Source organism: Podospora pseudopauciseta, chromosome 6, assembly GCF_035222475.1.
Source record: "Podospora pseudopauciseta strain CBS 411.78 chromosome 6, whole genome shotgun sequence".
Lineage (NCBI taxonomy): Eukaryota > Fungi > Ascomycota > Sordariomycetes > Sordariales > Podosporaceae > Podospora > Podospora pseudopauciseta.
The window spans coordinates 1,959,503-1,982,848 of record NC_085895.1 but is presented as its reverse complement, the minus strand read 5'-3'; the positions used below and the strand labels follow the sequence as shown (position 1 = coordinate 1,982,848).

Here is a 23,346-nt window from a genome sequence, read left to right as displayed (position 1 = left end):
TTGAACCCAGCGTCACCGTCATCACGGATCTTGGTGATGGAATGTATTCAAGACGCAGAGACACAGAAAACTCTTCCAAGTCAGAAGCATCCAGTGCCAGTTCCGAGTTAACCTCAACAAGTCTGCAGTCTCAGATACACAGGGCTGTGGTGAAACCCAAATATCACAAGGTGGAAACTCAAGGGTTTGTACCATGGTCTCAGCTTGACGAGCTCATCAAGATAGACGTCATTGTTCAAGAGCTACGAGAATCCATGAATCGATCAATCCGGAGACGCTTTCAAAAAAAGTTTTTGGACTTCCAGCCCTCGACCAGCGATTCCCTCGAGAAACGAGTACGCATCACCGCTTCACAAGTATGCGGAGTTGTTTCAGAAGAAATAAACACGAAGAAGGAACCAAAAGTGACATACCGAAAGATCGCCGCCATCATCTTGTTGTGTGGGGAGAAAATAGACAAAGTCCAAGCATTTATCGACGAAGGAGTCTCTGATTCTGCCCTCCCTCCGGTCATTCACACCGTTTCGAAGCGCTTTGAGCTACGTGTGGAGGATAAACCCGACACTCGACTGCGCTGCTTCAAATCTTGGAGTAAACAAGACAGGAGAAACTTCGAGTCCTGGCAATGGACAGTCCTTTCGCCATACTTCGCCCGCAATACACCTAACAAAATCACACACTACATTCTTCAGCGCCATACTATCTTGCCATTCCTCGAGCTGGAGCCCGTAGGAAGGAGGGGGGGCTCTGGCAAGGTTGAGCTAGTTAAAATTCATCATGACCCATCATGCGTTTAAGGAATTTGCTTCAAAGGGAAGGAAGGGGGCGGAGACAGGGGAAAAGCAGATGGCAGAGGAGATAGATACGACAAAGCCTGTCGGCCAGGAGGGAGACCGAAAGGTACGCCAGACCACATGACCTTCAACTAAAGCTTCTCCACACATCCGTTCTCGTAGAACACAACTCAACCCGATTACTTCTCAGTCAAAACTCTTCACTCCGCCGACTCGGACAGAAAGAAGTTCGACAAGGAGGTCGGCATTCTCAAAGCCATGAACAAAAAGCCGCACCCACATATCATCACCCTATTGGTCACATACGAGTATGACGAGAAATTCCATTTTCTCTTCCCGCTGGCCGATTGTGACCTTCTCCAGTACTGAAAGCAGGAAACAAGTCACAAGCCCACAATAACGAGGGTACGGCAAGGTGGTTAGCTCAGCAATGCCACGGCCTCGCATCAGCACTAAGACAAGTCCACCAGAGCTCAACATCTTCTTCCGACGGCTTTGAAGAACGAGCAAAGCTTGTCAGAAGGTCTCTGTTTTGTAGTGAATTGGATATTCATCAAAACTTGAGCGATCCTGGCCCAAGAACGCTGGTCTGTCAACATGGGGACCTGAAACCCCAGAACATCTTGTTGCAAGACAGGTGTCGATTGGCACAGGGTATGAAATTTGGTCCCTTGGATGTGTCCTGCTCGAGTTTGCCACCTGGTGTTTTGGCGGCTGGGCATATTTTAACAGTTTTGTTTCGGCCCGGGCAGAGCCTGACCCGCGGTCGGGGCGAGGGAGGGTTCACTCGACGCCGTTTTTCCGGATAGCCAGGGACGATCACACTGGGGAGGTTTGGGCTGAGGTGAAAGACTCTGTTGCGCAGGTATGGTATACGTCCGGCTTTTCCCTAGTTTACTGCGAGGCAGTGAAGAGGAACATTGGCTAACTAGAACCCTCAGTTCGCCGATGACATGCGCGAAAGATCGGAATGTACAAGGTTTTTCCACGATTTCTTGGATTTGATTCAGCACAGAATGCTGGTCATCGACCCGAAGCAAAGCTCCTCCCAGTTGGAGGAACAACTCAGAGAATTAAAGGATAGAGGCGATCTAGACGCGGGATATTTCGTGAGGCAGAAGTGGAAGTGACATTACATGGTGCATGCTGGGCCGTGGCTTGGTCGGTCCACCTTTTGTATACCTTAGACAGTAGATGTTTTCTCTGCTCTTATTTCCCAAATTTACAGATACCCCGGTCTAGATGTCGACCGCTACATTAAACGTTTTGTGGTATACATTACAGGAGCTAGGTACTTTTCAGCCAAACAGGTAGAGCCAAAGGACCTCTGGATGATGAGCTGCAAGAGGATCACATGTCAACCTGGACAAATATTTAGGCACGCAAGACCTGGTCGATCCAAACCCGAAACAAAACTCGGATTTGGTCGCATTGCAGGCTTTGTAACTATTCACAGAAATAGATTGACAGTCTTGAATATCCAACTTGCAAGAATTTACCAGAGAAAAGAAAGAAGAAGAAAAGACCCAAAAGAATGCCATCAAGATTGATGTCCTCACCGATGATCGGGAACCACCGTCCTCTCAACGCAAAAAACCCTTTTCATCTCTTCCACCAATCCACCCATCCACCCACTCTTTCGACCATCACTCCAACTCCCTCCGCTACCCTTCACCCTCCATCGACCCCGTTGCTTTTCTCTAAACTCACTCAATCTCCTCCCCCAACCTCGTCCTCCCACGCTTAATCCCGGGAAAAGGCCTCCGCTTCCCCTCAAAGATCTCCTCCCTAATCTTGACCAACTTATCCCTCACCACCCTCACATGAGGCTCCATATCCTCCCTCAAAAGCCCAATCCTCCTATCCTGCTCCTCCTCATACCTCAACTCCATAATCTCCCCCGTCGTGAGCCAGTACCGGCGGTAAACAAACAGACTGCACACCACCGCCGCAGCCAACACCCCGCAGCAGACTTTCATGTCCTCCCTCAACGCAGAGGTATACACCTTGCGAACAGCGGCCCAGTCAGCATCGCCAAAGTCTGGCGTTGGGCTGACAATGTGGGCCAGGACGAGAGAGCTCATTTCGGGGGTTGTTGAAGGGCGGAGTTTCCCCCCCAAAATGGCGGAAGAGACAGCAATGCCGATTGAGCCGCCTAGGATGCGGAATTGGGTTATGATGCCTTGAGCGGATGCTAGGGGAGATTGTAAGCGATTGTGTGGGGTTGGAATAAGAGGGAAAGACATACCGTGATCTCCGATGGGACTTTCGAGGTTGATAAACATTGTCGCTCCGCAGGCCGACATGCCAAACCCAAAGCCAATGAGGGACAACAACCCGACATCTTTGGCGTCGAACCCGGTGATGCTCCCGTCATCGGTGTCACCCAGTGTTGTCTGGGCGGCACAGCCGATGAGCATAGTCAGACAGGCGAGGAGAAACGTCTCAAAAAAGCGAGGTTTCTTCTGCCCTGTTATGCACCCGTTGTTGACTAAACTGGCTGTGACAGTTCCGATGGCCGAGGAGGCTAGCATAGGGAGGAGCATGAGGCCTGCTTCGAGGGATGATTTCCCGTGGACAACTTGGAAGCGGATGGGAAATGCGTACACGGACAAGAGGTAAGGGAAGCCGGTTAGGGCTGTGACCAAAATTGTGGCGATGTACTTTCGGTTGCAAAGGGAAGGGGGGAAGGCAAAGGCGAGGGACTTGACTTTCCGAGGGCCACGGATAGCAAATGTTTGCCAGCCGATGAGCAGCAAGAGAGCAAGGGCGGCGCCGACGAGGGGGTAGATGAATGTTGGCTGGGCGTATGGATTCATGCTGGACAAGTCGCCCTCTGACTTTTGACTTGATAGGTTCTGGAAGGGAAAAACAACCAGGACTGCGAAGGCCATACTGTTCGTAATGTTAGCAAATACCGGCAGAGGTGTGGGGAAGCATGACTTACAGAAGGAAAGACCCAAGATAGTCCAGCTCCTTCCAGGACCGGTCCTCATAAATGGGCAGATATTCCTCGGCGGGCCAAGCCGGAATAAACAGCATGAGAGCCACAGCACCAATAGGGCCACTACAGACAAGTTAGCGAGATGCTCAATCGTATCGCGGACCTAGTTTCACAACATACTTGATCCAAAAGACCCATCTCCAAGTGATGTATTGAGTCAAAACCCCACCCAGGACAGGCCCCATCACACCTGAAGTGGCAATCACCATGCCGACAATGGCACCAATGTACTTCTTGTTCTTATCCGGAGTCAGCTCGGGCAAGATGATCATGCTGATACTGTAAAGTCCTGTTCTCGCATCAGCTCCTCACCTATCAAACTGGCCCGGATAGAGACTAGGTAACTTACCTCCGGCGCCCACTCCTTGGAAAGCACGACAAATGATAAGCTGCTCAATAGTCTCGCTGAAACCACAGCCAAGAGAGAATGCAATGAAGATACAAAATGCAACGACGAAAGCATCTCCACGGCCAACCACATCGGACACGCGGGCAAAAAGTGCAGCGAAACCGAGGTAAGTGAGACCATAGGCCAAGGCCACCCAGTTTATATGCTCAAAATTCTTCATATCACTAGCAATGCTGAACAGAGAGGTCGCAACAATGGAGGCATCGAGCATGGAAAGGAAGAGACCGGATGTCAGACTGGTGTGTATTAGGGTTTCAAGTCGAGGATATTGGAGCATGAATAAAGACGTACCCAAAAACGAGAATGAGGTAGCGGGTGCGTGGAATGGTAGGCCTACCCTCAACAAAGAAAGGTCTGGGTGTGGAGGGAGGTGTGTTCGCGATGAGTTGGACAACGCGAACAGAAGGAGATTTCTCTGCTTCCGAGTTCGCTGGGGTGCTGGTAACCGGGGGCTTCTCATCTGCAGAGTCGATGGTGGTTTCGGTGACAGCGATGGCCTCTTTTTCAGAGTCCATTGCCACTGGAGTGACGGTTACCACTGGGTCTGAAGGTTTGGCTTTCATGGTGAGGCTTGGTTGTTGGGTCGATGTGTAAAGTGTTGAGTTGTATGTATTTGATAGATACTTCTGTTGTTTGTTTGAGAGAATGAAGAGGTAGTAACACGGAATGCTTGCCTTAGTTATACTTGATCTTTGAGAGAGGTGTTGAAATCATAAAATCCCACACTTGACCTAGTCAGGAACTTGCTCCGACCCTGATCCTCGATCCGACATCGTCATCCAAATGAAGTGAGGCGAGGGAACTGGAGCCAGCATACAGGTTAATGAGGGGGGTTCCGAGGATAAGGGGAACTTCGAGAGAATCGATGTTTGTGTACCAGGCTCATTCCCTTGCACCCACACAGTCAGTGCTACGGCCGGTAGCTGATACCGCCCGTTAGAGTTCACAGAGACCCCTTCAACCCCGCCGTAGAGATGCAGTGAGAGGCTCGGAATCAAGGATTGCGCAGGAGGGATTTCTGTTAGTAGCTTCAATTGTTGTCGACAGGCATGCATCTTTGCTGGTGGCAATGGACGAGGAGCAGACATCGCTGCGTCATGTCGAGACATGGGGTGTCTTGTGTGACCGTATCTCCCACCTATGTCCATCCATGCTCCTGGGTGAGACTCCCAATATTCTGGATCTTGCTCCGCTTCCATCCCAACCTCGGTTTGCGCGCTGTGTATGGGGCTGAATCTCCCTGCGGGCCGCCATCACCCGTTTCTGACAGCTGTCTTGGAGCGTGAAGCCGTCCCAAACCGACTGCAAACGCTTTTTCCATGGCTGTTTGGAGACCACTAAGCAATAGCAGTTTCTTGATTGGTCCCAGTGTGAGTGACACTTGCTCGGTCGTCCCTTTGCACGGCAGATCCTCAAACCTTATTTTCAGAGCTGCACGGCCGTAAATCAAAAGGCGCCATCGCGTATTGATATGCTTTGAGCCAGGGGCTGGGGCAGCCGAGTCCTCCTCATGGTCATCTGGTTTGCAAATTCGATTGATAATGAAGAATCGAAAGACCGATCATGAACTGGCCTGGACTGTTGATGGTGTTGACAGAAACTTATTCATCCTGGGAAGTATTGTCTTACAAGCAACCGTTCGGTAATAAGATGCTGTACTACCCGATGTTACAGCTTACACTCTGATTTTGGCGACAGAATTACACTTCGACTGTGACCATTTATCTTTTAGGCGACTCAGGGTGCTGTAGCAACGGTATTTATATGGGAGCCACTTGCCCTTATCTTCTTACCAACCACTTAATCAACACACGTAAAAGGGGACCACCTACCTTAGTTACTTCGAATCAGCATCTCCAATCTAACTACAATTTGGTTTTGAGATTCTCAGGCGCTTTAAAATGGCCTTAATAGGTCACGACCATCTTGGTGTTGGACTCTCGAGTTTTGAAAGAATTCAATGAGTATGGACTAAGAGGCAGCTGAAAAACAAGGAATGGAATTCCATCTCTGCCAGTTCAAGGCTCTCAAACACCCTGCTCGTGTTCGTTGATCGTATTTTTCGAGTATCCAGCTCGTATTATCTAACCGTATCGACAAGGAGAGCCTCTTGTGGCAACATCACATGCCATCTCAGAGACGCTGGTACATCGATACGGCGAGAGAATGAAAACAATGTCTGAAATCATCATCACAACATCACTCCTCTCTACGATATCACGTATTGGTCCATCAATCAAGCCCAGTCCCTGCTTGTTGCTCTCTCGCAGAGCCGCGACGAGTCGCTGGAAGGGCGCGTCTCTGTCGCGCCTAGCAAGGCAGCGGTCCCAAAGCTTATTTTTTGTCATACCGATGGCGTGATCCACGCCGACCAGACTTCCAGATCAAGACAAGACGGTGAGTCGCACGCTGCAGGTCTGAAACCTCCATGTCCCCGGCGAGGAGATGCCATCTGTCGTATCTAGAGCTCGACAGATGGAGGGGACGGGAGAGCCGGCGCTATCTCTCCTCGATTCCTGAACTTGAGCGCCACCACATGCACGGCGATGACGTTTCAGGTGATGGCGCTCCCACAACTGGGAGTGGACAGCAACGGCTTGCTCCGGCCGCGTCATGCTCCCCAACTGTCTTTTGCTCTGGAGGCTGCCCTACCACGTTCCCAGCCGCGCGCTGCACGTATGAAACGCCAACCACCTAGAGAAGCTTGTTAGCAACATGCCAACACAACAAGACAATATATCGAGACAGTAACAGCAAGTCTGTGCGCGGGATCTTCGCGCCGTGAAATAAAGAGATAACAACGACGGAAGAGATAAGATTCAAAGGCCCTGAAACAAGTTTCGTGATCCATGGTAACCTATCATCGCCACGGAACAGGCTCTCGGTGTGCGCAGAAAACTTGTCATAGTTGGGGGATTCCCTGTCTCCACATCTCCGGCCCCTGATGTGGCATGGCGGGTCCGGAAGCCGGAGCTTGATTGCAATGGCTTGCATTGCTGTGCCGGCGTCGGTGTCGGTGGTGGATTGGAATGATGGAAACGAGTACCGACATGAGAGAGAAGTGAGCCTGCAGCCCCCCGCGCTTGCCAGTTCCTTTCTGGGATTTTCCAGGAGGCAGGGGCAGACGTCGGATTTCATGATTGCAATGGCAGGTGCTCCTGAGGTAGGCAGCTCCGGACTGAACCATGATCTGGCAACTGCAGGCTCCTCTCACCTCGACCACCAAAGCTTACCACATCTTGATGCACGCTGTCGGCCTCTCGCCAATTGTTTCCTTCTGTCCGCACCGGCTGAATGTGTTTTGCTTGCTTTCGGTGCACGTAACTGCAAACCCCTCCTGTTGGCCGATTGACAGCACACTCACGACCCTGAGCCGATCTAACTTGACCACTGGTAAATGCCACCCCAGCAATCTCTGGGCACAGGACGAAGCTTTTTTGTGGCTGAAGTTCAATAAGACAAGAGGAGTCGGGGTTTGGTACGAGCCCGACGGACAAGACAAGACAAGACGACACAACACTACAGAGACTTTATCACGCACCAAACATTAGCCATACATGGTAGTTGCCACAACCACCAAGGGTCCTTCAGAACCAAAATCATGCCGGTCCCGGAGCAGAACATCGACGGCCCCGGTCTCAAAGTACGGAATACCACAACTTGTTACTACCAACGTGGCTGCCCCCAGACCCGTCGTTCTCCGGCCTCTCCAGCCCCACCGCATCCGAAGGTGAACAAGAAGCGGTGATGGCATGTGCTGTCGACGACCTGCTGGTGTGATGAGGTCCGGGCGTGCAGTTGGACAGTTGCAAGCCTAATAGGTCTGTTGCATCAAGAGGCCGGCAGTGGGGTGGAGAGCCTGTCGGCGGATGACAATGCCGTCAGGGCCAAGCTTTGATGACGGCCTAAAGGACCGATGAAAAAAAAGAAAAGAGGAGAAACAAAAAAAACCAAGAACCTGTGATCTCCAGGCATGGGTTGGATACCCCGCATTTTGCTTCCATCTACCGACAGTATCAACAAGCACGGGCGATCATCAACGACACAGTTGGTGTGTAGTGGTTGCACACACGAGATTCGATACCTCGACAAGGATGATGATGACGAGGTGAGCTAGCCCCCCTATACGCCTCGTCTCCTATTGCTTCTGTCTCACCAATGCTGGGCTAGAAGAGGCAGGTGGGTTGTCGCTGCGTTTTTCGCGATCCAGAGGCATGAGAATGTTGGAACGATGGCTTAACCCCGCATTTCCCCCCTCCACCCCTGTCAAATTTCATTTTTTCCCCAGCTTGGAGAAGACCTGGGGTGCATTTACCCCACATCTCAAAACCGTTGAACAGGGGTGGTTGACATGTCCAACGTCTCAGGTACCTGAGCACAGGGGGTCAAACAGGCGGAGTCTGCTTGAGAGGCCGAGGTACCCAACAGGGCCCTCTGCGCTTCGGGCCGTCACTCCAGATTGCAGCAACATCCTCGACGCGAACACCCGACAGATTCAGCCAACCAATGAGACAACACCGTTTTTTTGGCCTGACGGGGCCCCGTTCAGGAAACCGTTTTCACCCCCAGTCACCTTTGCTTTTTCCAAGTCGATCGATGATCTGCCCCACCACCAACTCCAACTTTTGCACGACAGTCTCCGACATCAGCGACTTTCTCGAAGATGCAGATGCAGACAGCAAGGGACACAACCGACCGCATGGCAGGACATTCCCCCTGAGTCTAGCAGACGGCTTGACGGCTGATCCTGCCACCAGCCCAACCGGCGATCACCTCTTTTGTCCTTCCGGATACCTTCCAAAAGTCCCCCCCAGAGGCGACTGATGGTGACACACAGAGACCGATCTTTCCCAGAAAGTGGCTGAGTTGACTACGGGCGGGAGTTGTCGATCTTTTGCTCCTTCTTGACCCTTCGCCTAACATCAAAAGGCGAAATCTGCCCGGATAGCATTTTGGATTCCCACGTGGTGTGAAGCTGTCAGGACGATGCTCCCCACATCTACCAAGTGCTTGGCGGATCGACCCTCATATCCTCCTCTCCCCTTCCAGAGGTGTACAGCATACAGGCACCCAAGACTGGAGGAAACTGACTTGTCGCATTGCTGACACGGCAGATATGGCCCATCCGGGTTGTCTTCTGTACAGCTGAGAGTACCTAGTGCGGATGATCTTGGTGGTAGTATTGTATCTAGGGGTGCTGAGCCGGAGACGGACGAGCGTAGTTCCCGGAAGTGAAGTCTTCTCAGTGTGTGTGGTCGTAGTGATCTTCAAGATGCTGCCTCAAGATGGCTGGTATGTTGAAGAAGCCATGTCACGTCGCCATCGGATGTTGCGACTTTGACACTGACACGAAGGGTAGCCAAGAAGATGTAAAAGCTTTCTGGAATGTCGGCTTCGGGGTGCAAGACCGGTGGACTCTTATTGGATGATGAAGCCTGGCTGGAAGCCTTTGTGAACGCTTCCATAATATCCACAGTGATACTGTACCAAGTCGCTGAAGGGTCTGTGTGTTTGATGATGGGATATGTTTCGATGGTGGACGTCAAGGTTGCATGAGAGAAGAATGCGGGGAAGAAGGAAGGAATGTATTCGCTAGCTAGGTATCACCTTCGAATTACGGAGTTGTGTGTGAGAGAGAGAGGGAAGATGAATGGCTAGGAGGGGCAAGGGAAGTAATAGTGATGATGGTGAGAGTCCAATCAGTTGTGGGATAGGGGAGTGGTCATTCCGGGTATTTTCTACAGGGCCGAGTAAACGCCCGATGTGTCCCTTTGACTCAATGTTCTTGCCCATGGTTATTGTTTCTCATCGCATCAAACCCAAGAGGGCGAATAAACAGTCAAAGACATGATGGTGAAGTGTGTTGTAAAAAAGTGGAATATTGGGTATAAGCCTAGACAAAACCTAATTTAAGAACTCCCTTGTCCTGTCCTTTCCAACTTTCCCAATTCCTGTTTTGTTTGTTGTAGGAGATTTGCGTGCGTGTGTGTTTTTTCCGATCTTTTTCCCCAACCGACCTTCCTGCTTCATCCTCTTTCTCTCATTCATCATCATTGTTTATACAAAAAAATATGTGCAAGAGAAAAAAGCAAAAAAGCAACCCCAACAAATTTCGTTTCCAGAGTTAAAAAGTAAGTTATGGTATATCCGGCCCCGATTCCATCCGTTTCCATCCGTTCCATTTGCTTTGAGTAGTAATGAAATAAAGTGAAAATTTTGGGGTGTAAAAAAAAGAATTGTCATATAGAATGATGACGACGAAGAAGAAGTGAACAAGGGGGAAAATAATCCCTGTTTACCCCAGACTGCCCGGTTACCCCAGACTTTTTTTTTTGAGTTGCTTGAGACGCCACTGGGTGTGACGGTAGGGTAGCGTTGGGGAATATGAAGGGGGCCGATGTTCCGGGTGGGATTGTAATACAGCCGGGGAGGAGGGAGATGGTGTTGTTAGGTAATCAGCTAGCTCACTGAACATACCCAAAGCCCTCCATCCCCACGTGATGATGTCCAGCGTGGTGGTGGTGCATCATCCCATAGTCCACATGCTGCATCAGCTCGGGGTGGTGGTGATGAGCGGCGGAGGCGGCTTGTTGAGCAGCAGCGTAAGCGGCAAACTCGGCGGCGGCGGCGCTGTCGTCTGGGTTTCCAGTGTGTGTTGGGGACTGAGGGCCGTTTCCACCCCAGTACATCCCGTCTAGATCCCATAGACCCCCTTGATCAAGCAGACCCATCATACCCCCCATTCCGTCGACTGGCTCGAGACCAATGGGGCTCATGTGAACTTCTCCGCCGCCGACGACGATGCTGTCGGCTGTGGTGGTGATGTGAAGGCCGGCGGGGGATTGGGAGCGGGCAGCGGCGCCTTGAGCTTGGACTGCCCGGGAGGCTTCGTACATGCGCCAGACTACCTCTCTTGAGCGCCGGGCGGCGAGGGACCACTCCTCCATGACCTCGAGGAGGTCGAGGACTTGCTCGATTTGCTTGAGCCACTCTGGCACGCGGGGAGAGCCCCATTGCCAGAAGACGGAGACGAGGGGGACCATGGCTGCTTGGTAGAGGAACCAGACTGCGTTCCAGCCGCTCATTTGGTTGCGGGTCCATTCACGGCCGACGTCTTCGATGGTGGCCGCGGCGAGTTCACGGCAGGTCTCAATGGCTTGGAGGTCCGCGTCGCAGGCTTGGGTATGGGGGTTGAGGCCGGAGGAGGCAAGGGAGAGGAGGACGGGGCGGTGGAGGAGCATGCGTAAGTTTTGGTAGCGCCACTTCATGATGCAGCGGGCCATGTAGAGCGGTTCCGCGCAGGGGTCGGTTGTCCGCAAGAGCCAAGGGAGGGAGGTGTACCAGTTTACGAGCTGGGCGTCGATGGCGCAGCGGTCTTCTGTCCTGAGAAGGGGGGTGATGGCGAGCATGTCTTGGATTTGAGTGGCGATCTTGCAGAATTTAATGTTTTCGATCAGAGGGAGGATTCCTGCGTGCTGGGATGAATCCCGGTTGGCGTTGATGCCGAACTCGGGAGGGCGGATGTTGATCGCAGGACCCCAGCGGCCGAACGAGGGACGGCCCATGGTGGTGGTGGCCCATGTGTCGAGGCAGAAGAGGGACCACCAGGTTCTGCGGCGGGTTTCGGCTGCGATGATGTCGCTGCCTGGGAGACCCACCGTGATGGACTCACGGTGAAGACCCAAAGCGGAGGCCATGCGGATGGCGGCGCCGAGGACGGCGTTGGCCATGTTGGGCCGGTTGATGTAGTGGAGGTAGTAACCTCCGATGAGGGCGAGGGCCTGGACCGTCTCGATGTGGGAGGAGCCAAAGGCGTCCATGGGAAGGTGCTCCATGGCGCGGTTGTAGTAGTTGATGTGGTTGTAGTCGTCCGATTTCATAGCCGCGATGGAACCCATGGCAAAGACCATGTTGAGCAGAGCGAGCCATGGGGCGTCGGTTCGTTGGCCTTCGAGGTAATCAGCGCGGAAGGTGGACTCGTCGAGCATTGGAACGAAAGCGTGGATGCGTTTGAAGTAGGCATCGATGAGTGTTTGGCCCTTCCAGGACCATGGGATGCGTTGGGGGTCCTTTTGGGTGGTGGGCTTCTGGCGGATAGCTGGGTAGTTGTGGGACATCTCGACTCCGTTTAATGGGGCTGCGAGGGAGTTTCGGAGGCCAGGTTGGACCTTGAGCATGACCATGAGGGCGGCCTTGATGGAGGAGGCACCGAGATAGGATGTTTGGCGGTCTACTGAGAGCGAAAGAGCGTTGATGTCGTCGGCTTCGGCTGGGATCGGGTCTCTTCCTCTTCGCTCCTCGTCCCATTCTGTGTCTCTGGATGGCATCTGCTCGAGCAGGTTCTCCGTCTTTGGCATCATTGGTGAGTCCAAGTCCGACATGGGACTGGTGTTTAATGGTGGTGATGGTAAGCCGCCGACCGAAGTATCTATTGTTGGCCTGTCAAGAAGGCTGAGGAGTTCTTGTCTGGAGAGAGGCAGAAGAGACTGCACATCTTGTGTTGGGTATAACCGCTTCAGGATCGACCGGCATTCTTCGAGGGACTGTGATAGAGCTTCGAGTGTCTTGCGTGATGGGATCACTCTTTGTCTGTGCTTGTCGTAGAAACATCTCTTGGGAGCCCGGCTGGAGAGGCATTGGCCACATGGTTGTTGACCATCGCAGCGGCTGAGCACACCTGGTTAGATATGTTCCTCCTGTCTGAGGATCTGATCTGACTTACATCTTCCGTCTCTTGCACTCGGCACAAGCATGTGGTGTTGTTATCCTCTTGGCTGTACCTGTGGAGCTGGTCTTTGTGCTATCTTGAGAGTCTGTTGACTGCTTCCGTGGGGTGACGCCTTGGAAGGTGTGGAACATGCCACCCTGGGTGGGAACTGGGATTGATGGAGCCATGTTGGAAAGTCCAAAGCTGTGAAGTGCCAAAGGTGGTTCTGGGGAAGACGCAACCCAGACGGCCACACGGTATTTATGAGCACGACAGGTTGGCGATGCCGGGGACGCCGCCGGGTACCGGTTACAAGCGAGAAGCTGGGGTAAGTGGCAATGGCAAAGATGGAAAGTAACCACGAGCTGGGGTAGAAGCGCTCAATGGTAGCCACTTGGATAAAGATAGATGTGGGTAATGACGAAGAGAGGCGAGAACATGGGGAGCAGACGCAGACTTATATATCTCCATGGCATGCAGCTGGAGTTGTAGGTATGGTACATTGTGGGGAGAGCAGAGATTTGGACCATGCCCCGGCTTTCGAGGCCGCCTTCCTTGGACCCGTGGTGTGGAGAAGCTTGTTCGACGTTGCAACGTCCTGTCAAGTCGGGCCAAGAGCTCTGGGGAGGCCCTACCTAGCGTAGCGGGCGCTTGTGCAGGACGATAGGGTACTGTACATTGCTATGGGGGCCCCAGGTATAGCTTGCCGAGTAAGGTTGAGATAGAGTGGACTCCGTCAGAGGTAGGAAGTGAGCAAGGAGCCCGTCGAAATGGACGACGTTGCTGCTCAATGCCGTGTCAAGCCACGAGGACAACGGGATAGCCAGGGGGGGACGAGGCTGCTTAGCCAGGCACAAGTTGGGAACCATCACCAATCAGGCATGACCGAGCCGCAGTACCTGGACGGCCCATATTAATATCATGCCCAACAGAGGTCACGCCAGCCAGCCGGTCCGAGAAGAGGTACCTGCGGAAGGGGGAGGGCGATTTTTTGGAGAAACCGTAGGTCGGTCTGGGGAAGAATCTGGGGCAGAGTCTGGGGAGCATTAGCTCAGAGCCAATACCAGCGAATCCCTCTGCTCGTTGTGGTGGTGTCGTTTCACGCTGGGATCGGGGTGCATGAGTTGTAACTGTGTACTGCTGCACGTCAACCATGAATGCTTATTGCTGCACGTGGGTTTTCCATCTTTTTCGTTGTACAGCGGCTTGCCATCGAGGCACAGCAGCCGTCTTTCCTGATGATGTTGCACCCCCCCAGTCCGGCACAGTCTCCTGTGGCATCTGGTGCCGATGCCTGACGAGTTGAACAACAGCAGCGCAACATAGGTAGCTAGCTAATTGCTCGCAGAAACTGTGCAACGTCACAGGATGTGGAGATTTCGTCCCATATCGCCGCGCCGGGAAGCATGATTCTGCCGTGTTCCTGGACAGCTAGTATAACAAGAGCGAGATGAGAGGACTAGTATGCTCGGGAAGGCCGTCACTAGGCTGGGCCAAAACATCCACCGACCTGTTGTTAATAGCACCCCTTAATAACTAGGGGCGTGTGTCAACCAGGAGGAGGAGCTAGGGATTTGGAGAAAATGATCCGTAGCAAGAGAAAAAAAAACTTGAAGTTGGGGGAGGGTTGGAAAGAGGGCCCGTCGGCCCCAGGCACACTCCCCCTCTTCTAAGACGCCAGTCTGTGCCCTGAAGAACGGCGCCGTTGGTTTGGTGGAGATATGCCAAGTCCAGAAGAGCTGATTGGCGTTCGGCCGCCCGCAACGGTTGATGCCCAGGGATCTGCCCGCTTTCCTTCTCTGATCAGGGCAGACAGGGGTCAATGGAGGGGAGGTCCTCCACAGGTTCGACTCGACCCAAACCCCTGAGCTCTGCTGGATCTGGTGGAAGAGGAAACGGAGCGGAGGATAGCAGCAGCCGCACGATAATGCTCTTCTTCCAGTAGTGTTGTATGAGCTTCGGATACTCGCAGATAGCCTCTAAAGATCTGGCAGTCTGGCCCGCCTCGGCCAGGTGAAAATACGGTGCATGCGACAGTAGCAAATTTCATCGCCTATGAGGACCCTTCCCGATAGCACCTGAACCAAACATTGAGCATGCGGTGAGTGTGAACTAGAAGGTGCTGTTAGCAAAGCGAATCCACCTTCAGCGGCGACACGAAGACGACGGCGCCGTTCGCTTCTGAGAGCTGAGGAGAAAAAAAATGCGGTAAATAGATGGCCTGTGGCGATTTCCCAGCTGATGGACGAGACACATGACTGAGAGCCTGCGAGGCTTAATATCTAGACGGTGTTGGTTGCCATGTTGGGAAGAACTGAGCCGTACGCAGTCAGCATAGCATATATGCATGTGCTCTGTAAAAGCCCACTCTCTCGTCATCGCCCAGCTCCATCACCGCGCGGTACCGGCCATGGTCCTATCGACTGACCAGTCGTACGGGCTGAGAGCGGTGATGGCTGGCGAACGGAGCATGCGTCTATGACTTGCCCCGCCGGTCCTCTCGACTGCGAGCGTGGATATGGGGCTGGTTGTGTAAGTACCCTGGTACGGCATGTCAAGGCGGTTATCCTGCTGGAACATTGTACCTCCAGCATACACACAAGGTACCACGATTAGCGCTTCTCTTTTGTTCCCGTCGCCGTTGCCGTCTTTCTTGTGGACCCCTTGGCCAGTTCGCCGCAGCCGCCTTGTCCTCTGCAGCCGCTTGCTCCCGCGATTTCGCCTTTGACGAGGACCTCATCAATGGTTCTTGTGTTGATATCTCTTGGGGGATCGAGATATCCCATCTCAACATTTCTGGTCGACCCTAGTGAAAAGCTGAACTTGATGAGGTCCTTGAACAGTTGCTGTCGCATTGGGCAGCCTGCCCTGTCTCTAATTACCGGCTGTGCCGCGGCCGAGCAGCCGGAATCGACGAGGGGGTCGGAAAAGCAAGCGACGACCCTTGTACTACACCATAACACAGCGTGGTATGTCAGTGCGGGAGGATTGTTAGTGTAACCACTAGCTCGAGCTCAGGGCATCACCACCACCTGAGACTTGACATTTCCTTGTTGCGGGTTAGGTTAGGAACTGGGCATCGACATCCGTGCTCTTCATGCGGAATAAAAAGGCGGTCTTCTAGAATAGCATGACGAAGCTTCAGCTGTAGGCTTAGGTTGTAAGCAAGACCAGACAAAATTAACGGCCTATCCGATATGCAGTAATATGCTGCTGTCTTGATCTTGTGCTGTGCTGGCGAGAAGCAACCGAGATGTCGTGCATGAGCGAGCGAGAGAATAATGTCTTGCTCATCAGTGAGAGCAAAGGCGAGTGCGAGGTGAGCTGTCCGATTTCCGGGTGGTCGGCCTGTTTCTCCTGAACTCAAGGCGATCTCCCAGTGAAACCCTGTGGCGCTTTTGGACGGTGAATTCCACGTGCGCGTCTCCGTTTGTGTGTTGCAGTAGTTGACGGTGACTTACCGTTCGCAAGATCCCTGCCTCACCAGCACACCCTCTTTTCTCTGATGATTACTGCAGAGCGAGATCTCTGTGAGCTTCGCAAGAGTGCAGTTCAAACAGCCGCCAAGGCGCCGAAGGCCGGCAGCCAACGTTATTTCCCCACATTCTCGTCAGCCAATCAGAGGTGCAGCACCGCCTGGAATGTCGGCAAAGCAAGCCTAGCGTCGTCGTCGGCTGCTTGTCGTTGCTGTCTCTTCCCTCTTTTCGTCTTTCCTGATCGAGGGCCATGTGCGCCTGTGTCTTGCCCATTCAGTCAGGTCCAGTCGTCGATCTCCTCAGTGATGACTCTATTCCTGGCATCAAACATATTGGCCCAACGTGGTCATTCTTTGCGGTTGCACTCGTATAGATTTGGTGCCACAACCTCCACATCGACGACGAGAGTCTCGATCTCTCTAGCGTAGGGGACCTGTCAACTGCTCATTATCCTTCGTCGGTGACACATGCCAAACACAGCTAGGTGTGCAGCATCATCAATGAAGGTTGGTGGATGTCTCATCGGACCTGTCTACAAGGGTGCTTAACCCTCTGACTTAAGCTCGAGCGGTGGCGCACGCCAACCCAGATGTGGCTTAACACACCGGCTCTTCCCCACAAACATCCACTCGTGCGAGAAGCAAATCAGCACGACCAAACATCACCGCCGTTGGGTTCACGTCATATTAACCGCCAGTCTCGACGAGTCTAGTCGACTTTTACCCTGCTCTTAACGCCGGAGATAGCACCGCACAGACACCTTACACCTTCACCCTTCCCCGATCAAGATTGCAGGAGCCGACTGATCTCATCCAGTGTTGGTCAGACCATCAGAGAAGGAAGGAGGAGAAGGAGCAGGAATGCAGCAATTATCACTCATGGCCGTCTCAGTGGACAGCGCAGAATCGTCGATATTAACTCGGCTGTTCTGAATTAATTTGGCCATGCCATTCACTATCCCAATCCCATCTCTAGCCGTCAGTGACCGATGGGTGTCTGGATTTCCTTTCTCGGATCCCGTGTCCATGCCTTCGTTCTATTTTCCTGCCCACCCTCTTCTTCGAGGTGATGGAGGGGTCAACCACAACTGAGACGCCGTGGTGTAGTCACCGCATTGATCAACCATCGCCATGAGCTGTCGCGGCGATATCGATGAGGCTCGTAGCAACACATGCCGCGGCTGTGGTCGGCATCAAATCCTAAGTTGCGGTCAGTCATGGCATGGGGCGGGCATGCTCCGCATGGCACCTGACGACACGACGGGTGGGCGGGTTGGTATCGCCGCGGAGCCGGACACTTCCACTCAGGTTGTCTCTGCACATGCGATGTGCTACGGACATGAATTCGCGGGGAACCAGCTACAAGCTATACCGGTTTCAAAACCACAAAACGTACCGAGGTCATCCAACAAGGCGGCCGGGACACAGCACGAACCTATCGCATCTGCTCCTGTCGCCGGCCGGAAGAACAAGTTTGGAAATTCCAGGACCAACTTCTATCTTTCCCGTCCTGGCCTTGTCCTAGTTGCGCGATGCCGTGCCTGTATCACCTAAACATCACTGCCCCTACGCATTTCCATGTGCCCAGTTTTTTGCATGACACGGTGCCGAACAGGTTGTTTGGCCGATCAAAACATAATGCACCCCTGGACTGATAGAGTCATATCAACGTACGCGTGTACTTACACCATCAAGACCTGTCAGTGGTCAAACCTATGTCTACTTATCTCCATTGTTGACCCCTACATCATTTTACTCCCGCTTCTGTTTGAGTTTTACACTTCTTGCTGGAATATTCCTGCTTTTTCTTCCTATATCCCGCAGCCTCTGACAACTGACATCTCGCATCTTGCAAGCGAGGCTGATGCATGCTGCCACACCTCTAACAGGTATGCTAGTTCGTGCTCCATCTGTCAAACTTGACATGGGCGCCAAGAGCAACTTCATGACAGGGCCAGCTCTTGATATGCAGCTAATGTAGTGAGTTACACCTTTCCCATCGGCCTCCTCACGCCAGACTTCCGGATGGCCCTCGGAATAACCGCTACAGCGGTCCGCCAGACGACAGGGTTGGCAAGACGGGCTCAGCAAGGTCACCCCAGAATTGTGGCTTCGATACCGCCCACCGCCATCCCCAGATTTCACTCTCATTCTCAGGCCGCACAACATGAGGTCGAAGTCACCTGGTTTCTGTGGCTTACATCAATTCCCTCACCTCCTACTCGGAGATTTCAGGACCAGAACGTCGACATCGTGCCAGAAGCATGTCTCACAACCTCACTTCCCACCCACCGGGCCATCATGAGGACCGGAAAAGCGGCTTCGGCTTCCATATTCTCTGGTAGTCTGAGGTGAACACAGCAAGACCAAAGGACACAATATTCCTCACCAACTTGCCTCGACATCTGGTTCAGATGGGGCAGCGCCAGAGGCATCGCCTCAGGTCCTACATGCTGAGGTTCAGCCGAAAATTTTCGTTTACAACCACTCTCTCGCTACATCAGGTTGGGCTAGACGCTGAGCATGCACGTGCGGACATACATACAGACAACATCGACAAACGAGGCCGACACGCAGGGCCGGCGCATGCTTACATACACATGAGCTGCCTTTCAGTGGCCCACTCTCCAACCAGAAGCAGAAACGAAAGGGTGCCACCCAGGCTCTGCGGTCCGAAAAGAAATATGTGGGTGAGAAATGGCTGAAATCTTGGTCGCAACAGTCTTTGGCTTGCTGCAGACAGTAGCTGCATTTTGCATATACCATACATGTGCCATGCCATGCCATGGCAAGCTACCAATTGCAGTCTGCATTAGTACTACTTCCAGATTTTTTTCTCTCTTCTGAATTGCTCGTTTTTCTCATCCCCTGAGCCCAAACGACAGCAGCCGAGCGGGTTGCGTTGTACCCGTACTGTTTACAGAGGGAATCAAGGGAAGCAGAAGGTATCTGCAAAACCGGGTGACCTAACCTGGTTTACCAGGTCTGCATCGAAAAACGGGAAGGCTGAAGAGGATGCCTGAAAACGAACTGGTCCCATTGGCTGGTGTAGTACTCAACAAGATGCCAGACACCACGCCAGATTCGACGATGACGATCCCAAAAAAGGCGGCCCAGGATACTACGCCTGCCAGAAAAGTCTGTCAGACTATTACCAAAGCAGTGAATCCAGTCTCCCAAACCCACAATTTTTGTTCATTTTGGGGAAGGGTAGCCAGCTGAAAAGAGACAAAACGGTGACTATGCTGCTGCTGGTTACTTGCTTGTTGCCTTGCATCTCTGCCTACCTACAGATACATGCATATATGTATAAGCAAAGACACAAACGAGACACACTGACGATGACATTGACAGCAACAAGGCAGAGTAGCTTTCACAAACAAACAAAAACATCATTTTTTAGATGGAGCAGACCCAACATATCACTCGACTTGTCTCTTCCACAAAACTATCACCCATTTGGGTATCGTCATACCCCAACTTTCTCTCTCTCTCTCTCTCCAATCTCCAATCTCCACCAGGAGCAAGTCCCTTCATTTTCCCCAACATGACCCCAAACACCAAGTACTAAAACGGAATAGAACGAATGGAAGAAAAGCGTAGCTACGGTGTCTTGGTATCTAGTGTGATGTGCAAAAGAATTAGAAAACCACCCTGCATAAGCAGCTATCCGTACCTGAATTTTGCATAAAAAGCCCAACAAACACATGTACCTAGCCAAGCGGGATATTCCATCGGAACAGCTACCCTTCAATGCCGAAAAGAAAAACCTCCAATGAAACACACACACAACACACCAACCGCGTCGTCATTGTCATTTTGTTTGATATCAGCCTGATCCAAAGACGAAAACAAATGTGAGATTCTAACTGGGTGACGAACCCGACTGACTGGCTGACGGGTACTTACAGAACAGACATGCGATGATGCAAACAGCTCATGGCCAAACACGATCGTTGAAACTGCTGCTGCTTATCATCCATCTATCAGCCAACCACTTCCTTATCAGGATACCACAATAATTTCTTGGCCTGGCCACCATATGAGGGTCCCTGACGTTATTTAGCTCTGCTCTGCTCTTCTGTTCTGTTCTCCCCATTCTATAGAGTACTCTATGATGACGGCAGATACACCCTTCCTTCCCCTCGTTTCCCTTGATTTCTATTCTCAGCCTGCCCTTCACTCCCCATATCCAGCACCTCACCAAGCAGGAAAGGGAAGCCCAGATCCAATCATGTCTCCTCCTCCTCATCCTCCTCACACAAGAAGCAGGCGTCTCCCTTGAGTTCCCTACTGGCGAGCCCAGCAAGCCCAGGCCGGCTAGCACCCCCTTCAGGCTCCTTCTCCTCCAGTTTTTTTCGCCAGCCGCAACGCCGGCGCTTCCCTTTCCCTACCCATATCCACAAGCTCCAGCTCACCCCCCCTTCTCTTCTTCCCTCTTGCCTCTTTCACCATCACCCCATCATCATCACCATCCATTACCACCACTACCCCTTCAATTTCCTGCTGCTGATCCACCTCCCCCATCACCTGTTGCTGATCCCCTGCTCCCCATAATACATCCCGCCCTCCTTCCCCGATACCCTATAGGCGAAGGATCTGGCACCGGCTGCTAATGCCGTCAAATAAGCAAGTATTATCAATAGGGATATACTGCTTAGTAATAATCTTGATCATCTCCTGCGCCACCATCCCCCCCGTCAGCGCAGCAACATTGTGCAGCTCGCCCCCCTCGGCGCGAGCCACCTCCTCCACCGCTTGGCGAACCCTCTCGTTCTCTTCTGCCCCGGGCACCATCTTGGCTACCCTTGCCAATACCTCCTCTTGTCTAGGCCAGCCGCGGCCGTCTTCTGTCTCAACTTGGTGGGTTGTTGCCTGCATGGCGAGATAAATTGGGAGAAGCGAGAGTGGCTGGAGGGTCATTTCGGCTTGCTCGTCGTTACGAAACTCTTGGGCTGTAAAAGTGAGTGGCGAAAATGGCACTCTATTGTCAGCCAGCCTTTCTTTTTCTCTCGTTTCTTTCTTCGTACGAATTTCCTCGTTCCTGTCACACCCCTCCTCGTCTCATGACCTTGCCCCTCCGCACGCCCAATGGACGTCTGGAGTGGCCAATATGGGGAGGGGTATGTCGTCCTCGACGACAACCACGGACGGGAATGGGGAATATTGTGGGAACTCACCTGCTACCTCCTTCAAGCGATCTGCCCTGCTGATCTTCCCCGTCGTTGCGTTGATGAGCTTGACAAAGGCTGCGTTCTTGCAGAAGAGGTCCACTTCTGCGGGATCGATGGTCTGGCCACCGGCCGTGGCTTGGACGGTTTCCAAGATCTCAGCAGCATCCTTGCGTGCCTTTGCCTTGTAGATATTCTGGAGCTGAATGTACACCTTGGACTGGGCCTTCATGTCAGGGACTTTCCCCGGGAGGGGTAAGCACTTGTGCTTCTCGTAGAAGGCCTTGACCGCGTCGGCGATCACCCAGAACCCGGACTTTTGCTCCGCCTGGGACAGCCTCGTCAGCATCTGCCTGACACGTTCATCAAAGAGGGGTAGCTGTCGACGACGACACCATCACGAAAGAGGGGTGGCCCATCTCTCCAACCAAGGTTGTGACTTACTGGGTTTGTGCGCTCGTATTCGAAGATCTCATTCAACCCCGACGGTAGTGATGGCACCACAAGGGTCTTGAGCACGGCAGCAGCCGCTTCATCAAAGTTCTCTTCGCCACCCTCGGCATTCTGGGTTCTCGCCGCGCCCTGGACTATCCGACGAAACTCGGTCTTCTCCTTGTAGGTTGAGGGGTAGCTGCCATCGTGCTCCGCTTTCCATCTCTCAAGATAGTGGAGCAATATCACGACATAAGGCAGATGACCATGCTCGAAGTCAGACAGATCATCAATGTTCTTCGTTAGCTCCTCCGCGAACACAGCCAACTCAGACCATGGGTTGAGGAGGCGAAGGTCTGTCGTGGCTGTCTCGTCTGGATGTGTATCGACGATGGGGAAAGCTCCTGGGAGGTTGATGCGGAAGTAAGAGTAGAAGCCAGCGGAGTGTATCGCCACCAGCGGGGTTTGGTGTTGTTGCCCATGTGATTCCAGAAGCGAGAGGTTCTCTGGTGTGATGGGGTGTGTATATATGATGGTTGTGAAGACGGGGGAACACGTGAGGAGGGAGTCTAAAGTCTTGACATTCTATATTCACCACCACCGTATGTGAGTATAGTTGTGTGATGAGAGCTCACACTTACAGCGTGATAACTGACTGAGAGTCACGGATGAGTCCACCTACCTCATTCGGATACCAGTCACCCTGGACCTCTGGGTTCAACTCCAACAGATGTCCTGTGAGACCCTCTGACCTCAGCTTTCCCAGGCTGTCCTCATCCAGAAAGAAGTTGACGCCCAAGTCTGCTTCCTCGACCCTGGCTTCATCATAAATGGCAAAGCGACCAATTCCTGGATACATATGTTAGCTTCAAACTCATACCATGAGATATAAGAGCGAGTAAACGTACCTGGCAACACCAGGTTCTTCAAAGTCTCAACACCCACTGTGCCAGGGCCAGAGTTCACCAGCAAGATATTGGCTGACTCGAGGGCAGCTTGGCCACTGGCAGCCCATAGGCGAAGCTGACGATCATATTTCCGTTCCTTTTCTGAAGGGCCATGCAGAATCGGCGGTGTCTGGCTCATTACGATTTCGGTCATGTTTGATGAAACGCGCTGACGGTGTCGCACAGCGAGATGTTTGTTTACTGTCGTCGGCCGTTAACTCGAGAGGCTCTGCTTCAGTACGCTTCAGGGAGTGGGTGAGAGTGCCTGAGTGAGAGGCACAGCCACAAGGCGGGGAGGTGGAGTCGAGGCGCCAACCAAGATCCTGGCACCTGGGGGAGTTCGGTGGAGAATTAACGGGTCGGTCCGTGCTTCAGGGATACTTGGCGTGGCTTGCCGTGGCTGGGAA

General features: G+C 52.7%; 6 protein-coding genes across 6 annotated transcripts; 1 reads left to right on the top strand and 5 right to left on the bottom strand.

Annotated features, from left to right (window-relative positions):
* Positions 1 to 2,257: 2,257 nt before the first annotated feature.
* On the bottom strand, positions 2,258 to 4,770 carry QC763_601980 (uncharacterized protein; the record flags this gene model as incomplete). Its single annotated transcript, XM_062914047.1, has 6 exons — positions 2,258 to 2,988; positions 3,043 to 3,689; positions 3,742 to 3,861; positions 3,919 to 4,087; positions 4,148 to 4,443; positions 4,499 to 4,770. The coding sequence occupies 6 exons, from the start codon at positions 4,768 to 4,770 to the stop codon at positions 2,501 to 2,503; spliced, it is 1,992 nt and encodes a 663-aa protein (XP_062762891.1). The 3' UTR covers positions 2,258 to 2,500.
* Positions 4,771 to 4,942: 172 nt separating this feature from the next.
* On the bottom strand, positions 4,943 to 5,262 carry QC763_0093310 (uncharacterized protein; the record flags this gene model as incomplete). Its single annotated transcript, XM_062906272.1, has 2 exons — positions 4,943 to 5,009; positions 5,108 to 5,262. 2 exons carry the CDS (start codon positions 5,260 to 5,262, stop codon positions 4,943 to 4,945), a joined length of 222 nt encoding a protein of 73 aa, XP_062762890.1.
* A 4,784-nt stretch (positions 5,263 to 10,046) lies between these two features.
* QC763_601990 (uncharacterized protein) lies at positions 10,047 to 15,229 on the bottom strand. The gene is made up of 2 exons (XM_062914048.1): positions 12,930 to 15,229; positions 10,047 to 12,874 (listed from the first exon to the last, which is right to left on the bottom strand). The coding sequence occupies exons 1-2, from the start codon at positions 13,100 to 13,102 to the stop codon at positions 10,672 to 10,674; spliced, it is 2,376 nt and encodes a 791-aa protein (XP_062762889.1). The 5' UTR covers positions 13,103 to 15,229; the 3' UTR covers positions 10,047 to 10,671.
* A 76-nt stretch (positions 15,230 to 15,305) lies between these two features.
* On the bottom strand, positions 15,306 to 15,708 carry QC763_601993 (uncharacterized protein; the record flags this gene model as incomplete). The annotated part of the gene is made up of 2 exons (XM_062914049.1): positions 15,306 to 15,438; positions 15,515 to 15,708. The coding sequence occupies 2 exons, from the start codon at positions 15,706 to 15,708 to the stop codon at positions 15,306 to 15,308; spliced, it is 327 nt and encodes a 108-aa protein (XP_062762888.1).
* Positions 15,709 to 18,027: 2,319 nt separating this feature from the next.
* QC763_601996 (uncharacterized protein) lies at positions 18,028 to 18,744 on the top strand (the record flags this gene model as incomplete). Its single annotated transcript, XM_062914050.1, has 2 exons — positions 18,028 to 18,088; positions 18,371 to 18,744. The coding sequence occupies 2 exons, from the start codon at positions 18,028 to 18,030 to the stop codon at positions 18,742 to 18,744; spliced, it is 435 nt and encodes a 144-aa protein (XP_062762887.1).
* Positions 18,745 to 19,929: 1,185 nt separating this feature from the next.
* On the bottom strand, positions 19,930 to 23,211 carry QC763_602000 (uncharacterized protein). Its single transcript, XM_062914051.1, has 6 exons — positions 22,901 to 23,211; positions 22,675 to 22,841; positions 22,005 to 22,577; positions 21,570 to 21,888; positions 20,103 to 21,344; positions 19,930 to 20,009 (listed from the first exon to the last, which is right to left on the bottom strand). The coding sequence occupies exons 1-5, from the start codon at positions 23,091 to 23,093 to the stop codon at positions 20,974 to 20,976; spliced, it is 1,623 nt and encodes a 540-aa protein (XP_062762886.1). The 5' UTR covers positions 23,094 to 23,211; the 3' UTR covers positions 19,930 to 20,009; positions 20,103 to 20,973.
* Between the last annotated feature and the right edge of the window lie 135 nt (positions 23,212 to 23,346).